Source organism: Schistocerca serialis, chromosome 4 (assembly GCF_023864345.2).
Source record: "Schistocerca serialis cubense isolate TAMUIC-IGC-003099 chromosome 4, iqSchSeri2.2, whole genome shotgun sequence".
NCBI lineage: Eukaryota > Metazoa > Arthropoda > Insecta > Orthoptera > Acrididae > Schistocerca > Schistocerca serialis.
This window is the reverse complement of record NC_064641.1, coordinates 361908316-361928044: the sequence shown is the minus strand read 5'-3', so window position 1 is coordinate 361928044 and position 19729 is coordinate 361908316. Positions and strand designations below refer to the sequence as shown.

At 40.4% G+C, this 19729-nt stretch overlaps 1 protein-coding gene across 1 annotated transcript in view; it reads left to right on the top strand.

Moving 5' to 3' along the window:
* The window catches only part of LOC126474162 (allantoinase), a 252153-nt gene extending 232626 nt beyond the window's left edge, over window positions 1–19527 (top strand). The window contains exon 12 of the mRNA XM_050101619.1: window positions 19207–19527. Within this exon, the coding sequence (XP_049957576.1) occupies window positions 19207–19332 (126 nt within the window). The 3' untranslated portion in view covers window positions 19333–19527. The remainder of the gene's footprint in view (window positions 1–19206) is intronic.
* Window positions 19528–19729: the final 202 nt, after the last annotated feature.

The window sequence follows — 19729 nt, the reverse complement described above, 5'->3', positions numbered from 1 at the left end:
TAAAGAACTAGTTAGTTCACCTTTCAAATCTATTTTAAAATTTTCTACTTTATTAGCTAAAGCATCAAATTCAGTTTTCAAATTTCACATGCCTTCATGTAAATGGCTAAATTCCTTACTTTGTTCATCTACTGTAGCACTTAACAATCCTAAAGTTTCATTCTGAACATCCAATTTATTATTTAATTGGGTATTCACTGAATCTAATTTAAAACATTGAGCATTTAAAGTTGTATTTAGTTCCTTTCTTAAAGAAGCATTTTGAGCAGTTGAATCTGTCCTCTGGTCATTTATTTTACCATTTTAAGTTTTGATCAAATTCACTAATTCCGACCGGTCTGGCACCTCCTTACTCACTTTCATTGCCATGGGTGGTTCTGAAGTTTCTCCAACTAACTGTATGTTTTCCATGGTTTTACCAATTTTAGATCTAGTAAGCATTTAAAAAAATAATTCTAAGTATAATAAATACACAGATACAGTCTACTGAACAGTTTCTTCAACTTTATACTCAAACAACTATTGTTTTACACTTACCCAGTGTAGAGTTTTAGGCTGCGTTGGTGAGCAGGTGTGGAATCACCACCGGTGAACAGCATCTGGTGCCGGTGTCATTGGTTGCTGGTTTCTGCATTGCCGTCGGCGCGATGTGTGCGAGAGCTGTATACTCCCTACACTGGATCTTCTTAGTTGAATTATTCTCATCGTATCTCTTCTTAGTCTAATACATTGAGGTCTTCTTTCTGTTCTTTCAATGTTATTACTTCCTTACATCTTTCCCTTTGTTGCATTCACAAATTTTTTGTACGGTTTTCTCGTCTGGTTATACTCGGTTGCTTGTGGCAACCTGCAACATCCACTTTTCTCATTTTTGTCTCTAATTCCCATTTTTCTTGGTCCTTTTTCACCGGTCACCAAGTTCTAATGCTTTAAACAACAAGAAGTGATGTGGAGCTCATTTGCAAACTTCCCACCTCTCTCTCATACGTTGACTTACTTGGTATACACGGCTGATCTTCTTCTCTGTATAGCCAGCCACGTCGATCTCCAAAAACTTCTTCTCCAAAGAATAATGCTGGTTAAGGGAATTTATCACACTCTCTCTCTACTCTTGAAATAATCTGGTACTCGAAGAATACTTTTAGTTCAGTCATGGTATATTTCAACTTCCACAAAAAACAAATTCACCATTCCTCATATAAATATTTGAACTCGTGCAAGTCAACCAAGTTGTCAAACATTAGACTCTAATAAGATACATTTACAACAGGGTTGGTTTAATAACCACCAGAAAATATGAACATGTCTTGCTTCTAGTAAGTCCAACACATAAATTACTTAAAAGTCTAATTTCATTTGTCCTTAACAATCATCACAGTCACTAAACCAGCAAAGAATAGCACAGGCTCTTCTCTACACATACACTGAAACTCTATGGATCATACAGCAGGTGTTTGTCAGCTGCCTTTCGTCGCTGTGTCCACATTTTGCTCGTGACTGTTTTTAGACGTGCACACACAAACATGCGATGTGCAGTAGGTCAGATTCATCTCTCTCACACTTCTATTTAAAATATTGTGGGCTCAAGATGGAGGAAGACCAAGTGGTTCTAGAATTTATGTGGAAATTCTCGAAGCACTACAACAGGCCATTATGAAAAACATTTCAACGGGGTGGTTTGTTGTCGGTTGCTTGATTTTCCAGAGTATGTTCAGCCAGTAACTGTAATGATGGGCAAGCATTTGATATTCCCTGGTGTCCGTGATGCAGTGACTGGAGGATGTTATTGCGAAGATTTGTGGGATTACCACTCAGCTGGAAGTTGATTAATAACACCACTCCATCCACCAGAATTAATCTATGTTGCAGCAGAAAGTAGTGAAATATGGTATCTCACTTCCATCTTGGTGCTCATTTGGACCCCCTCCCTCGGCTTCCCCCCCCCTCCCCCCCCCCCCCCCACCCCACAGGGTCCATGCTGATGGCATCAGCAATGCGCAAACCAGTGACTGCGAAGGAATCTCCTGTCTGTTGAGCCTAGTCATTGACTTAAAAACGGAGTTCTTCTTGGTCGAAGCTTGGATCTGGACCCATTAGAAGATGGAATAGGGTGTCAGCGTTGATGTGCTGTTCTGTTGGATGAAAGTGAATTTTGTAATTGTAGTGCCTCAGGAATGGGGCCCAACATTGTAAACCGTGGGCTGTTTTATCCAGCAACCCATTCATAATGGCTAAATAATGGGATCAGTGGCTTTTGCTACATGATGTGGTAACATTTCAAGCCACATGAAAAACATGAAATTTTTTATCACCTGTATTATGGCTAGGGACTCTTCTTTATTTGCAAATAGTGTTTATATGCTGCATGCAGCATTTTAGACGTTAATGCTATTGGTTGCTTGCAACCATCTGAATTTTGATGGGTGAGAACTGCCCGAGCCCAAACTGTGACTCATGAGTAGCTAGTAGCTACTAACAGCTGTTTTCATGACTATATGGTGACCAGGCTTGCAGCTGAACAGAGACAGTGCTTCAATGTTTGGAACGAGCATTCAGACTAAGCCATCCAGACAAATACCGTATTTACTCAAATCTAAGCCGCACTTTTTTTCCGATTTTTGTAATCCAAAAAACCGACTGCGGCTTAGAATCGAGTGCAAAGTAAGCGGAAGTTCTGAAAAATGTTGGTAGGTGCCGCCACAACTAACTTCTGCCGTCGAATATATGTAGCGCTGCACAGGCATGCTTTGCATGCACAAAGATAAATACTGGCGCCAAAACCTCCGCGTCAGTAAATAAATTAAAAAAAAAAGGTGGGAGACGACATTTCTTCTCCGCCCCGAGTTTTGACCACTGCATTTTATACATTATCCAACGAAGAAAATACATATTCCGTGACCGATGACCTCGCTGTCTGGTCTCTTTCCCCAAACCAACCAACCAACAAATTCCGTATTGTTCATCTTCGAATGTAGCAGCATAACGAAAATACGACTGGCAAGACTGTTTGGGATGTTTGTCAATATGGCCAACTCTACGTTCTGAATTTTTTCCTACCTGTGAGAAGAGATGGTTGCAAATAGGAACTTTTATGAATTGTGAATCATATGCAGTATTCTCTTCGCCATAAGAGTAATATGAATATAAACATTTTGCCATGTATGCTTTTGTGTTTGCTGCTATCTCATTTAAATCATGTCTGCCTAATAAACTACAAAACTAGGGTGAGACAGCAGCAAACGCGGAAGAATATACATATCATGTCATGTTTATATTCTTATGCCTGATAGTGATACAGTCAGAAATGAAGCAGCAATCGACTAGATTTTTAAATCTAAGATGACTCTTAATTTCTGTACAGAATGTAATGTACTAAAGAGGCGCCTGCAAAGATTTTCAAATGGAGAAAAATTTTCGCTAAACTCTCGTTCAGAACATCTTCTATCATAAGCCGTCTATTATTTGGTTCTTGTTGATAATTATCAAAGAAAGCACCAGTGTAAGTAACAACAAATAGCAGTCTCTTGCCATTGTTTTGCTAATGAGAGGATTCCTCTCTTTTTTTTATTGTAAGCGGTGGTAGTGTGCACAAAAGCAAGCCATGCCGTGAGCGGGGACAGGCTGTAAACACTCATTATCAGAATGCGACAAACAATTCATGACACAGTACAGCAATGCATTTTCAGCTTAGAGTGACGTAAACACCTATAACAAAGAGATCGGCACTTACCAGATCAAAGCAAAATAAGCAATCATTTCAAACCAGACGAAGTACGTGAAAACGGAAAGGTACCTGTATAAATACGGATGGAGCGTGTGGCGCATAGCAATGGCTACCTAGTAAAGCTTAATTGCTAAGCTTACGGCTCGAACATACTGTAGCTGTATCGTCATTCATTCCACCTAAATTGTGTCTCATATTACAATGGACCAACTTTGTTTCGATTTGGTGGTGCGGCTTAAAGCTTTTCTCTCCCCTTGAATTTCGAGTCTCGAATTTCAGGTGCGGCTTAGATTCGGGAAAAATTTTTTTCCTTGATTTCAAGTCTCATTTTTCAGGTGTGGCTTAGATTCAAGTGTGGCTTAGATTCGAGTAAATACGGTATCACGCCTGTTTCATGTAACTGATGTAAGGGATATGCAGTTTTAGCTACCTGTGCAATGAATTTACTATAGTATGTAATTTTGCCCATAAAAAACTGGATTTCTTTGAAGTTTGTGGATCGTGGTAGAGCATCAATAGCTGTAATGTGGCTATCCACTGGCTGAATTCCTCACTGTGAAATAATGTGCCTAAGATACTCAACTGAGGGCTAAAAAAATTGATTTTTCTAAGTTCCACATTACACCGGCATCTTGTAGGGTCTAGAATAGATGTCTGATGTTGCAGGGGTGGTGTTCTGTACTTTATACCATGACCACAATATTGTCCAGATTGTTGATGCAACATGTAAAGTGTTGCCTGAATTCTCTAGAAAATGCTGGTAAAGTGTGGAGGCACTGTCCATGCTGAAAACTAATCATTTTTATTTGTATATCCCATAGCAGCTGTTGACCACAGAAGCTGTTGAGATGCTACATCAAGTTGAAACTGCAAATATGCATCAGAAAGGTCTGCTTTAGAAAAATACTGACCCCCATCAGTTTTGTTACTAGTTCTTGTGGATGAGAAATAGGGTAATGGTATGAGTCCGTCATGGCTTGACCTGTCACTTTCTCTCTAAAAGTGCAGCAGAGGCAGAGTTTGCTGAAAGATTTTTTAATCATCACTAGTGGCATCATGCATTGACTAGATTTAATTGGTTCTATTGCTCTCATCCCTATTAATATGTCCTGTTGCCGCCTGAGTTGTTTGTGTAGTGCCAACGGCACAAGTTGTGCCCAAAAGAAATGTGGTTGTGCTCATGGTTTCGGGATGAAATGAACATTGACATCTCTAGTTTCGCATAGCCCTGCTGAAAAATGTTGGAAAAGCCTTTGCAATCTTCTAGTGTCTGGAATGGCAGTTGTACTGAAATTATATTTGTTGAGTATGAAACTGTATATCTGAAAGCTGTGAATACACCTAACCCGAATAAAACTCAGCTGACATACTGTTAACCACTAAGACATGTTAATTGATGCATCACACTTTTGTAAGCAGTGTCCACTGTAAATAGTTCTTTTGTGGGGACCTGTTGCTTGTTGTAGCTAACAAGACTGTGTGTATTGGTTATCAAAGTTGGGGCACCGAGGTGCAGATACATATAGGTGTTAATGAGAGATGCTGCTGTGTCAATATTTACTTACATTTGTATGGGCTTGCTGTTAATGCTCACAGCTATAAACAATTTATTTGACACTGTTTCTTGGGTTCTGCACACCAGGCATAATATTTAAGTCCACTGGTTACCCACATTGCATTGTGGCATGAACTGACATTGAATTATACACTGTCACAATGGGCCCCTACTTTTTACATTTATTGCAGTGAGATCAATGATTCAGACAGTCAATACAGTCATGTTTGATGAAACAGGCAGGACAAGATGGAAGTGGATAGTGAGCGGTACATTTCACTTGAGGCCGCTGGTGACATGGTTAAGCCAAGGCATGTTTATGGGTATGCTGCACTGGTGCTGTTTCTGCCGTACTGGATGTGATATAGTCTGAGCACTTGCCATAGTCACTGGTTACTGCAGCTACATCTGCCCATAATTCTAAATGGGGAGGAAGGAACATTGGGTTTAACGTCCCATTGACATCGAGATCATTAGAGATGGAGCACAAGTTCAGATGGTGTTAAGGATGGAGAAGGAAACTAGCCTTGCCTTTTCAGTGGAACCATCCTGGAATTTGCCTGTATCGATTTAGGGAAATTGTGGAAAACCTAAATCTGGATGGCCAGATGCATGTTTGAACCCTTGTTCTCCCAAATGCAAGTCCAGGGTGATAACCACTGCGACACCTCACTCGGTGACTCTAAATGGTGCCCAGCCACTCATGAAATTTCAAATGATTGGGCAAGTGTTAGAACTTCTTTGGAAGTGGGGTTATCAAATTGTAATGGCTGCTGGGAGGTCTCTTTATCTAGTGTCAAATGAATTATTGTATCACTGATCATGGCATCTGCATATGACTCTTTATACTTTGAAGTAACAAATCTGCACTTCCTATTGAGGTCCTACAACTCTACTGGCTAACCAAGGTACATCTGGTTAGATTGCTTCTTGCATTGATAAAACTCAACCCTAGAAGTTATCATATGGAAATGGCGGTGATGATATGCCATTAGTAAATGACACATTTCCTTGAATGACAGCAATGTCTGTTCCATGAGGGGAGCCAACCTACACAATAAGCAACATGTGTGGGGCTCAATTTGCAACAAAAAATGAGCTATAATGATGTCATCGCTCATTACCCTGAATGCAGAAAAATGTCACCATAACCGTTTTCATATGCCTCCCAATCCTTGGCCTATTCATCACATGCTGGAAAAAGCAGCAGATGGGTTGATTATTGTTGCTATTTGGCAAGAAGTCCCATTAGCCTCTTCCAACACGGTCATGTTTCCTTGCTGCTGTCTTCCCAAGTGTTGTTGGTTCTCCACTTGCTGTTGTAGTAGGTTTTGGAGTACAATTTCCACTGAAGTATTCATTTCCATTGTAGCACTTGACATGGACACACATGTAAGTTCAAAATGTCCTCATCATCATTTGTGTAGTAACTAAGAACATGTGAAAAGTATGCACAACAGTTAGACAGCTTAATAACAACACAAACTTCATGGTACATCACAGTCATTACAAATACAAGTACAAAGAACACATTAAAAAACAGTCTAAGATTGTAGCAAAGTTCAGTTCATGAGAGCTGAGTACTAGTAATGGTCATAAACAGTGCAAATGAGAGAATGACACAAATGATCACTCCAGGTAAATGGAAATGGAAATGCCGTGTGGCTAGGGCCTCCCATTGGGTAGACCGTTCGCCTGGTGCAAGTCTTTCGAGTTGATGCCACTTCGGCAACTTGCGTGTCAATGGGGACGAAATGACGATGATAAGAACACAACACCCAGTCCCTGAGAGGAGAAAATCTCCGACCGAGCCAGGAGTCGAACCCGGGCTGTTAGGTATGACGTTCTGTTGTGCTGACCACTCAGCTACCAGGGGAAGATATCACTCCAGGTTATATTCTGGCAGTTAGTATCTCTGTGAGCCATAGTGATGCTGGTCAGTGCCAGCACACACAGGCCTTGGTAAAGTCCTGCCCTGTCAAACAGTGGTGCCTTCTGGTGGTGGTCCCCATGTTGAGCCTAGTGATGGTGCAGCAAGCACATAGTGATAGCTTGAATGAGTCCTCCACAGAATTGGAGACAGCAGCATCCAGTACAGGTCTGCTGTCTCCTGGACCAGTGCTGACAACATGATTGGTACAGGAGAAGAAAAAAAACCACAGCTGCAGTGGCAGTGGAAGTGCCAGCCAGCCAAGGTGATAACATGTGTGTGTTACCACAGAAACAGACCACAGAACCTTGCGGATTAGACCAGCACAGCTGTATGAAAATATGTTCCTTCTTAAGCTGGTAATATGTCTTCATGCTCTGAGATTAGAAAAAAGTCCAGGACAGTGCAGAAAACTGTCATCAAACAAGTAACTGGTGGTAGTACAGCATCACTAAAGAGAGGCACATGGAATGAAATACAATGACACACTGGTAGCCAACTGCCTCATCTCATTGTTGGTTATGTCTGCTTATGATACTTCAGATGATCAGTGTATTCATTATTTCATTCAGAAGTAAAGAATACAAATTGTTTTAGTCATGAGATAACACACAAAAAAGTGCTTAGCTACTGTAGGGGAACTGGCTCTTACAACCAACAGGTTAACAGATACAACAGCTGATGATTCAACTGAACTCTGAGGGAAATGGCTGAAGTATGATGCTTCAACTGAAAGCTGAGAGAGATGGTTGAAGTATCTCATGCGAACACAATCAGGAAGCAACATTATATAGCACTCAGGGTAGGTGCAAAGTGTATAAACTGTTTGCAAAAGTACAGGACTATTACAAATGATTGAAGCGATTTCATAAATTCACTGTAGCTCCATTCATTGACATATGGTCACGACACACTACAGATACATAGAAAAACTCATAAAGTTTTGTTCGGCTGAAGCCACACTTCAGGTTTCTGCCGCCAGAGCACTCGAGAGCGCAGTGAGACAAAATGGTGACAGGAGCCGAGAAAGCGTATGTCGTGCTTGAAATGCACTCACATCAGTCAGTCATAACAGTGCAATGACACTTCAGGACGAAGTTTAACAAAGACCCACCAACTGTTACCTCCATTCGGCGATGGTATGCGCAGTTTAAAGCTTCTGGATGCCTCTGTAAGGGGAAATCAATGGGTCGGCCTGCAGTGAGCGAAGAAACTGTTGAACGCATGCGGGTAAGTTTCACGCATAGCCCGCGGAAGTTGACGAATAAAGCAAGCAGGGAGCTACACGTATCACAGCCAACGGTTTGGAAAATCTTACAGAAAAGGCTAAAGCAGAAGCCTTACCGTTTACAATTTCTACATGCCCTGACACCCGATGACAAAGTCAAACGCTTTGAATTTTCGGCGTGGTTGCAACAGCTCCTGGAAGAGGATGCGTTCAGTGCGAAACTTGTTTTCAGTGATGAAGCAACATTTTTTCTTAATCGTGAAGTGAACAGACACAATGTGCGAATCTGGGCGGTAGAGAATCCTGACGCATTCGTGCAGCAAATTCGCAATTCACCAAAAGTTAACGTGTTTTGTGCAATCTCACGGTTTAAAGTTTACGGCCCCTTTTTCTTCTGCGAAAAAAACGTTACAGGACACGTGTATCTGGACATGCTGGAAAATTGGCTCATGCCACAGCTGGAGACCAACAGCGCCGACTTCATCTTTCAACAGGATGGTGCTCCACCGCACTTCCATCATGATGTTCGGCATTTCTTAAACAGGAGATTGGAAAACCGATGGATCGGTGATGGTGGAGATCACGATCAGCAATTCATATCATGGCCTCCACGCTCTCCCGACTTAACCCCATGCGATTTCTTTCTGTGGGGTTATGTAAAAGATTCAGTGTTTAAACCTCCTCTACCAAGAAACGTGCCAGAACTGCGAGGTCGCATCACCGATGCTTTCGAACTCATTGATGGGGACATGCTGCGCCGAGTGTGGGAGGAACTTGATTATCGGCTTGATGTCTGCCGAATCACTAAAGGGGCACATATCGAACATTTGTGAATGCCTAAAAAAAAACTTTTTGAGTTTTTGTATGTGCGTGCAAAGCATTATGAAAATATCTCAAATAATAAAGTTATTGTAGAGCTGTAAAATCACTTCAATCATTTGTAATAACCCTGTAGTATGTTTATTAATGACTATCTGTATTACATACACCAGGGGCTCATGGTAAAGCCTCTTTAATCACAACTGGGAACTGATCCACCAATTGTCATTCCAGTTCTACAAAAATCATCACTTCAAGGTACAATATTTTCTGTACACTGTACACTGATGTTATCTCAATAGCCTCTCATGTCCTCTCTATCTCAATCTATATCCCTGCAAATAACTGCTCATCCCACTGTGACAGAACTCAAGTGTGACAGCACATAACATCAGCTATCTGTCTTCCACTGCCATATTAAAGACCCCTCTAATCTTTTCATGCAGTATGCTCTTCTTCTATACTCATCTATGTTGCTCCTGTACGTTTCCTAACACCATTTACCTGTATTTCACGACACCATTGTCTCGATCTTTTCTAATCTCTTGGAATCAAGACAGAGGACTTCCTTGTATCACTTGCCATCTGTTCACCTCACTACCAATTCCATCCACCTACATTTCATTTTCATTATTATCATTATTACATATTCCACTCCAAGCTACACCCTAATCCATTTGTTTGTTAAATTGTCCTATTAATCCTCACCATTAATCTTTCTGCTGTTCAAAAGTAACCATTAGTTTTTGTAGAGCTTTTTCATAAAAGTTCATGTCTCACTGCAAAACTGGAAACACACAATGACTGCACACTTTCCTTTTCACACACATCATAAGTTTTTTGGAAACTGTTTACTGTACAACAGGCAAATCAAACCATGTCACTTTTCTACTTATTTCTTTTGCTGTCGGTCAGTTTCTTGTATTCAACTGCCCTACATACAGAAACTCATCAATTGGTTTTATGACTTTGTTGTTAATTTGTATTATTTTATTTTCAGTGTTATCACTGAACATTACTTTAGTCCTATATATTTGGTTTTGGGCCTACTTTAAAACTTGCAGCATTAAATTTCCATTTATTGTTGAAGTTTATCTGCAGTAGAAGTAATTAGTGCACCAAAAGCACAATGAAAGTGGTTCAGAAATATTCCACTAACACAAATTTCTGCTATGTTACCTCACATGGACGATGCAAAAACTTCCTCTACAATTGCTGAGAATAGTTGTTGGTGACATGGTCTTTTGCATGACTATTCTTTCAATTCTGAATTTCTTGTTATCCTTATGATGTATAATGGAAACTGAAGAATTGATGTACATATTCATCAGTATGTTAACTTATATTGAATAACTCTCTTGTTTCTCATGGACTGTTTGGTCATACTTTGCAGAAATTGAGTCAAAAACTTTCTCAAAATCTATGAATCCCAAACAAAATGTTAATTTATATTCATTGCTCCATTCTATGGTTTTACTTAAAAACTTACAAATAGTTCTTAGTGCTACATTCATTTCTAAACCTGATCACAACCTACTCTCTTTTTCTATGTTGTTAGGAATAATTTTGGTGAATATCTTGTAATTTACAAACATGAGGCTGATATGTCTATAACCTATGCCTGCCTCTTTTCTTTTGAACCAAAGCAATTACAGCACTGTTACAGGTTTTAGGACTTGTATTCCTTTCTAGACAATTTTGCAAATTCCTTTGACTTTGATTCAGATGTAACTACTTCTATTGAAACACTGTCAGCTCTAGGCTTTTGTTCTTTCATCAAGCCTTTCGATGCGCAAGTTGCCGGAGTGACATCAAATTGAAAGACTTGTACCTGGCGAACGGTCTACCCGACAGGAGGCCCTAGTGACATGACATTCACATCAAGCCCTGAATTACTTTCTACACCTGATCTGACACTCCTTAAAGACGTACATTATATATGTCAATAATTATCTGTATTTCTACTTCAGCTCTCGAACTTTACCAACATTTAAAGATGTGTTGGAATGCTTTTACAATTTTCTTTCTGATAGTATGAGCAGTTATGGTTCAATCTGCCATTTTAACAGATGTCATGAAGATCCTGAGTACTAGAGAACAAGTACTATGCATCTACACACAGTGCAGAGTAAACAGCCTCTAACTGCAATCATAGAGTTGTTAGGCAAGAGACCTGAAACTGTAAATAGCACCAAATTTCTAAGAGTTTGGATCCAAGATGACCTAAGATGGCAGAACCGTACACAACACCTGTGTAGTAAATTAAATACAATTTGTTATACAGGGTGTATACGTGGACCAGGGAAAAAAATTTCCTGAGTATTCCCAGATTTTTACCGGATATCCCGTTTAAAAAAATAAACTTCTTCCTGTGCAAAAATACACTTCTTCCATGCTAAGTGACAATAGGTTTTCTGTAGATTTTTCCCTCGAAACTGTAAAACTTATCAATCCTTTGAATAGTTAACGTTTTATACACTGGCGTAGGGGAAACAAAAAACTGGGTGGAAGTTTTGGAAAGACTTTTGATAAAAAAAAGGATAGAAGTTTTGGAAAGACCTTTGATGTGCAGCAACATATACGCCGCATATTTTCTTATTACGAAAGTATAAATTTGAATTGCACCAAACTGAGCACGTTAGTTTCTGGAGCGTTGAAATTGAGATTGCAATGTCCTTTTGTAAACCACTCGTATCTCATACCATGTGATCTCACCAGCCCATCACAGCAGGTATTCAGAGCATAGGAGATGTGTTATAGTCAGCCAATAGCAATATCACTGTTACATAGTGTGGACACACAAAGAAGGAAAAGTTAATGGTTTACATTAATATACATAGAATAGATACAAGAAAAGCTAACCTTTTGCATGTAATATTTATCTTTTTTTGCATGTGTTATACATTAAGATACATCACACAACTGTGCCAGTAAATTTAAAATAATGACTTAAATGCCTGGTCTTCTGGGCTCGAAATTCTTGTAAGAGGCTGGTCCTCAAAGTGTTCAGTTTTAAACGCTCTGTGATTTAAGAAATTCGTCCCACTTTCTCACACGCAGCATAATTCATCTTGCATAAAAAGAAATTTGCTTTGAAAGTAACGCTTTTAGAACCACCGTTCGCAATACTATCCTCAGACTGTTAGAAATAGGTTTGATTTAACAGTTGCCAGAAAGCGCCAGAAAACGGGCATTATTGCATGTGTGCAGCTGCAGTGGTGTAGGAAGCCCGCATGTTCGTATGTATAAAGGACTAAGAGAGCTTACATTATACCATAAAAGAAACTGGACATCAGAGGATACTCCAGCAGCATTGGAATTTCATAAATCATACTAAAATGTATAATTCGGCTTGAAATGCACATTGGTTTTTTCCAGATTCACAATGAAGTAGGTCTCATCTGATATTTAGCTTTTCAGTGTGATTTTTGGGATGTAAATTTTCTTGGAGTACCAGTACTGTGCTATCTCATATTTGGGTCTTTACTATGGCATAATGCCATACATGGCAGAGGATGAAAACATGCACTTGAAATTCAGCGACGTATGGCATAGGGGGGCGTAAGATGAAAACGTGCACTTGAAATTCAGCAAACAGTTGGAACTAGCCAATGTTGTGGAATGAAACACTTCGTTTCAAATAAATTGATTGCCTCAGTGGAAAGATTAATAAAGCCAAATTTCTTTAGCAAACTGACAAAAATAACTTCACTGTTCTGCAAGGTGATTAATGCTTGACTGCTAATAACTTGGGAATAAAATAAAATCGGGAAACTGAAACTAATAATACGAGGGCGGTTCAGAAAGTAACCTCCGATTGGTCACAGTGCGGGTTGTGGGGGGAGTAGCGACACCATCTGTGCGTTCATGCACTCAACAGGTCAGCCGGCATCAAGCTGTGGTCGAGTGAACGTCGTATCTGCGCTAGTTTAGTTTTTGTGGCAGTTTGAAATGTGTGCTGCAATAGAAAACCCCGCCAAATGTGAAGTGCGTGCTGTCATAAGGTTTTTTACAGCCAAAGGATATTCTGCAGCAGCTATTCATCGTGAGCTTTGTGCCGTGTACGGACCAAGAGTTATGAGTGAAGGAGTTGTCTGTGAATGGGTACGTTTATTTAAAAGTGGACGAGAAAACGTTCATGATGAAGAGAGGAGTGGTAGACCATCATTGGTGACTGACGAACTCGTTCAGAGAGTTGATGCAAAAGTTCGTGAAAATCGACGTTTCTCAATGTCGGAGTTGTCTACTGGTTTTCCACAGATTTCTAAGACTCTCTTGTACGAGATAGTGACAGCAAGATTGGGTTACCGTAAGTTCTGTGCACGATGGGTGCCCAAAATTCTTACCGACCACCACAAAACTCAAAGAATGGCCTCTGCATTAGACTTTCTGTCACGTTATGAGGACGAAGGAGAACCATTGTTAAACAAAATCGTGACCGGTGACGAAACCTGGATTAAGTACGTGAACCCTGAGACAAAAGAACAATCAAAGATGTGGGCACATTCAAATTCGCCTACCAAACCAAGAAAAGCCTCGCAAGATTTTTCTGCCAGAAAACTGATGGCAACGGTGTTTTGGGATGCCAAAAGGGTGTTGTTGGTTGAATTCATGGAACGTGGTACGACCATTAATCAAGACGTGTACTGTGAAACAATAAAAAAGTTACGACGGGTTATACAGAACAAACGCCGTGGTATGCTGACTTCCGGTATCGTTTTTTTGCACGATAACGCCCGTCCTCACTCTGCTCGCAGAACAATGGCCCTTCTTGAGTCCTTCAAGTGGGACGTTATAAACCATCCACCTTACAGCCCAGACCTGGCGCCAAGTGATTATCACCTCTTCATGCATTTGAAGAAATGGCTCGGGTCACAGCGGTTTGATGACGACGAAGAGCTCAAAGATGTGGTCACAGGCTGGCTCCAGGCACAAGCGGGTGATTTTTATGCAGAAGGAATTTCAAAGCTTGTGAAGAGATACGATAAGTGCCTCAATCGCTATGGAGACTATGTAGAAAAATAGTGCAAAGATGTAGTTGTAAGATGTATATATTAAAATATTTTTATTTAACTTGGTGTATTTTTTTAAATCAACCGGAGGTTACTTTCTGAACGGCCCTCGTATATTTTTTCCCTCCATAATTATGTAAATGTATTGTAATTGACTTGATAGGTTCCAGCAATAGAAACTCTTTTTGTTTTCATTTGACATGGGAGCTGTAAACAAAGAGGAAACAGCAAAAACACTTAACACACACACAGGTCACGTGTAGACTAACCCCCTCCCCACTACAACTTAGACAACTCTGCACATGCGTGACCCTGGCAACTAGGGTGCACGAGAAAAATATTTTTTGTTAGAATCTGGCTGCTTGCTACTACTGCTGATACAGCCAACAGCTACATTCCAAGTAGTGGGACGCGCATTAGCGCGCTGGCAACTGGTCAAACGAACCTAATGTAAACAGTTGTGACGTCACTATTATAGACAGGAGTATTACATACTCTTCACCCTAAGGCCTTTGACATATTTTTGCTATTTGCAGACGCTTGTGCGTGCAGGGTGTTTTTTGTTGTAAACGGCATTTTCTATGCCAATAAAGTTTTACTTTTTTTCCTCTCATTTATATTTTATTGCTGCAGAATCATTCTCCAGTAGCAGGATACAGTTACATTCTTTGCTAGAGAGTCAATTCTTACCAGTCAAAATTACAAAAATTTAACTGAAAGCTTTAACAATGAAAAATTCCTGAAATTCCGAAAAATTCCCGAGTTTTTCCCAGTTTTGTCCTGGATGAAAAAATTCACTGGTTCTTCCCGGTTGTCCCAGGTTCTATACACACTGTTATAGAATTAAAATTCTTGCTGGCTGCACATCAATGCAAGTCACAAAAAAATGTGTACTATGCCCAAACAGAATCTCTGCTAAGACATTGTTTAACTTCTAGGGAAATTCACTGTCCACCAAAAGCTGCTTCATTGCACAAAACAGAATTATAGAGGCTATGAAATGTACAGAACCTCAATCTTCATGCAAACCTTCATTTAAAAAGCTTCATATTCTTCAATTACCATGTCCATATATCTTAGAAACAATAATGTTTATAAGGAAAATCATAGTCAACAACAACAAGATTGTTCCAAAACGCAAACATATCCAATCATACAACCCAAGGAATGATCAAGATTCACATGTGCAGTTTGCACATACAACACTAACACAAAAAGGATCTCTGCAAGCATGAAAAAAACCGTACAACAAACTACCTAAAAATATTAAGGCAATAACTGGCTTGCTGAAATTCAAATCTGCAGTGAGTGACTACTTGGTACAGAACTACTAGTACAGTGTTGATGAATTTTTATTTACTATGTAAATATCTGAAAGTATTTAAATAGTTTATACAATTAAGGCCAAAATAAGAAATATGTATGTATAAATTTCTTTGAAAGCGCTGGCAGGTTGATAGACACACAAACAAACACAAACATACACACAAAATTCAAGCTTTCGCAACCAACGGTTGCTTCATCAGGAAAGAGGGAAGGAGAGGGAAAGACGAAAGGATGTTGGTTTTCGTAGAGAGGGTAAGGCATTCCAATCCCGGGAGCAGAAAGACTTACCTTAGGGGGAAAAAAGGACAAGTATACACTCGCACACACACACATATCCATCCGCACATACACAGACACAAGCAGACATATGGCCAAATGTAAAGACTGTCAGCACACCTAAGTTAGTGTCCAGATACTTGCAGATTGCACTGGTACTGAAACTGAAGGCAACAAACCAAAAGTATAAATGTTGAATTAGTTTTCCATGCATTCCTATACAAAGTAAAATCCAAAACTAATGCCACAATTTAAGTCTCAAACTACTGCAGAGTTGAGAAGTAGTACTGAGAAGTGTCACTGAGAAACAGCTGAAATCATTAAAACTGAATAGAGCTTCAGGGACAGATGAAATCTATATCAGATTCTACACAACATTGACAGTCGACTTAGCCACTTGGTTAACCATAATACACTCCTGGAAATGGAAAAAAGAACACATTGACACCGGTGTGTCAGACCCACCATACTTGCTCCGGATACTGCGAGAGGGCTGTACAAGCAATGATCACACGCACGGCACAGCGGACACACCAGGAACCGCGGTGTTGGCCGTCGAATGGTGCTAGCTGCGCAGCATTTGTGCACCGCCGCCGTCAGTGTCAGCCAGTTTGCCGTGGCATACGGAGCTCCATCGCAGTCTTTAACACTGGTAGCATGCCGCGACAGCGTGGACGTGAACCGTATGTGCAGTTGACGGACTTTGAGCGAGGGCGTATAGTGGGCATGCGGGAGGCCGGGTGGACGTACCGCCGAATTGCTCAACACGTGGGGCGTGAGGTCTCCACAGTACATCGATGTTGTCGCCAGTGGTCGGCGGAAGGTGCACGTGCCCGTCGACCTGGGACCGGACCGCAGCGACGCACGGATGCACGCCAAGACCGTAGGATCCTACGCAGTGCCATAGGGGACCGCACCGCCACTTCCCAGCAAATTAGGGACACTGTTGCTCCTGGGGTATCGGCGAGGACCATTCGCAACCGTCTCCATGAAGCTGGGCTACGGTCCCGCACACCGTTAGGCCGTCTTCCGCTCACGCCCCAACATCGTGCAGCCCGTCTCCAGTGGTGTCGCGACAGGCGTGAATGGAGGGACGAATGGAGACGTGTCGTCTTCAGCGATGAGAGTCGCTTCTGCCTTGGTGCCAATGATGGTCGTATGCGTGTTTGGCGCCGTGCAGGTGAGCGCCACAGTCAGGACTGCATACAACCGAGGCACACAGGGCCAACACCCGGCATCATGGTGTGGGGAGCGATCTCCTACACTGGCCGTACACCACTGGTGATCGTCGAGGGGACACTGAATAGTGCACGGTACATCCAAACCGTCATCGAACCCATCGTTCTACCATTCCTAGACCGGCAAGGGAACTTGCTGTTCCAACAGGACAATGCACGTCCGCATGTATCCCGTGCCACCCAACGTGCTCTAGAAGGTGTAAGTCAACTACCCTGGCCAGCAAGATCTCCGGATCTGTCCCCCATTGAGCATGTTTGGGACTGGATGAAGCGTCGTCTCACGCGGTCTGCACGTCCAGCACGAACGCTGGTCCAACTGAGGCGCCAGGTGGAAATGGCATGGCAAGCCGTTCCACAGGACTACATCCAGCATCTCTACGATCGTCTCCATGGGATAATAGCAGCCTGCATTGCTGCGAAAGGTGGATATACACTGTGCTAGTGCCGACATTGTGCATGCTCTGTTGCCTGTGTCTATGTGCCTGTGGTTCTGTCAGTGTGATCATGTGATGTATCTGACCCCAGGAATGTGTCAATAAGGTTTCCCCTTCCTGGGACAATGAATTCACGGTGTTCTTATTTCAATTTCCAGGAGTGTATGTTAAACTTAATATTTTTTAGATTGAATTTACATAAGAGAATTAAAATAATAAATTATGCTAAATTATGTAAAGATTGCTTTCTCCATTCCTGACAACATCAGGCATTACTAACCATAATATACCACAGAGCCTCACACCAAAAGGTGTCCTAGTAATCGGGAGAAAGAACAGGTGACACCTGTTTTTGAGAAGGGTAGAAGAAGTGATTCATAAAACTGCCATCAATATCACTAGAATCCATGTGTTGTAAAATCCAGGAACATAACATTATATGTGATATCTTGAACAGAATGATTTGACCAGTGTGGATTCTGAAAATCTTGGACATGCAAAACCCAACTTACATTGTTCTCATATGACATCCTGAAATCCATAGATCAAGGCAGTCAGGTAGATGCATTTCTTGGCATCCAGACAGTTTAACTCTCTGTCATAATAGTGCATAATAATGACAGTATGACCATAAGGGTATCAAACACAATTTGTGATTGAACTGAGGATTTCTAGGTAGGGGGATGCAGTATGTTATTTTGCATGGACGGTAACTGACATATATAAAAATAACTTCGTACGTGCCTCAGCACAATGTTTTGTGGCTCCTGCTGTTCAGGTTGTATATTGATGACCTTGCAGGTAATAGTATTATTACTGGTAATCTCAGACTATTTCATATAATGCAGTTCATTTATAATTGGATCTAAGAGCATTTATTAAGGACTGGGGAAAATAGCTGACATTGTCCTTGAGTAGAGTATTAGTAGAATATCAAGATTTGTGAAATTAGAACATAAGGGAGTGAATGAGTAAATGAACAACTGTACCTGGATGTAAAAGTTAACAAGAAATGCACGAGCCAGAGGAAAATGAGAAATTTGGGAACTGAAATATGATGTAAAGTCATAAAATGAAACAAATTCACACTGAGATTCAATGCACTGAAACTTCACGCTGGAAGTTGATATATTAAAGTGACACATGCACTGGGACAAGCACTTGATTCCAAATGTTCTGATGGCATGTACAATCAGTAACAAAATACTGTGCATGCTCAATGTGGACAGCTGTCTGTGAACACTTATTTTCAAATAAATTCACAGAAATTGTCATAGGTTTTCTTGGGAAGATCTATTTTTCTGTCAGAAATTGTAAACTGATTTGTCTAATTAAGAGAACTAAGCTTTTAGTGATCAATTGTGTTCAGTATATTAATATTGTAGAATCTGAATTCTAGCTGTTCTATTCAGTTGTTACTTACAACTATGACCTATAGACCAGAGAAATGTATTTTTCCTTCAGTTATATTTCTACATTTTATTCTTTTTTGTGTAATGTGACATGTAGTGGCTCTCAGTAATCACTCAAAAATATATTTTCTAAATTATCAGAATTTCCAAAACGTCTGTTTAAAAATACAAAGGGAACAAAGATGGCTTTTGAGTATTCTTTATAACACCTGCATGTGCAATGATCAATACAAATTTTGTGTCTTTTGATAGACAACACCTTACCTTGGAATGCAGCTGGATGGAATTGTTATGCGGACTGTTGTTCGAGGGAAGACAGTATATGAACATGGACATCCATTCCCCTTGCCTGAGGGATCCATTATCTTGAAACAATAATTCTTTATTGTCAGTCAGTGTTTAATGTGACATTGAGTAAGGCTGATAATTATTTTTTCTTAATGTACAGCAACTGTCATTTTTTATAATGCATCATAAAGTAAAAATTTAATTTCTGTATATAGAGCTATAAATTGTTAAGTACACTTAAATGCTGTACTAAGAAAGTGTATATAAAATTAAATGACAATATTAGTAAACAAAAAATAATATGTGTACTGAATTTTATCACTTTTAAGGTTCCTCACAAATTCTGAACAGTTTATTTTCCTGTTTCCTTCAGTTAGTTGCATCTCTTTTATAGTCCCTAAGCGTTACCAAACACTGTAAAAAATATATACTTCTTACAGGTTACCATAATGACACTAGAAAGAGATGATTTGTATATAAAGTATGA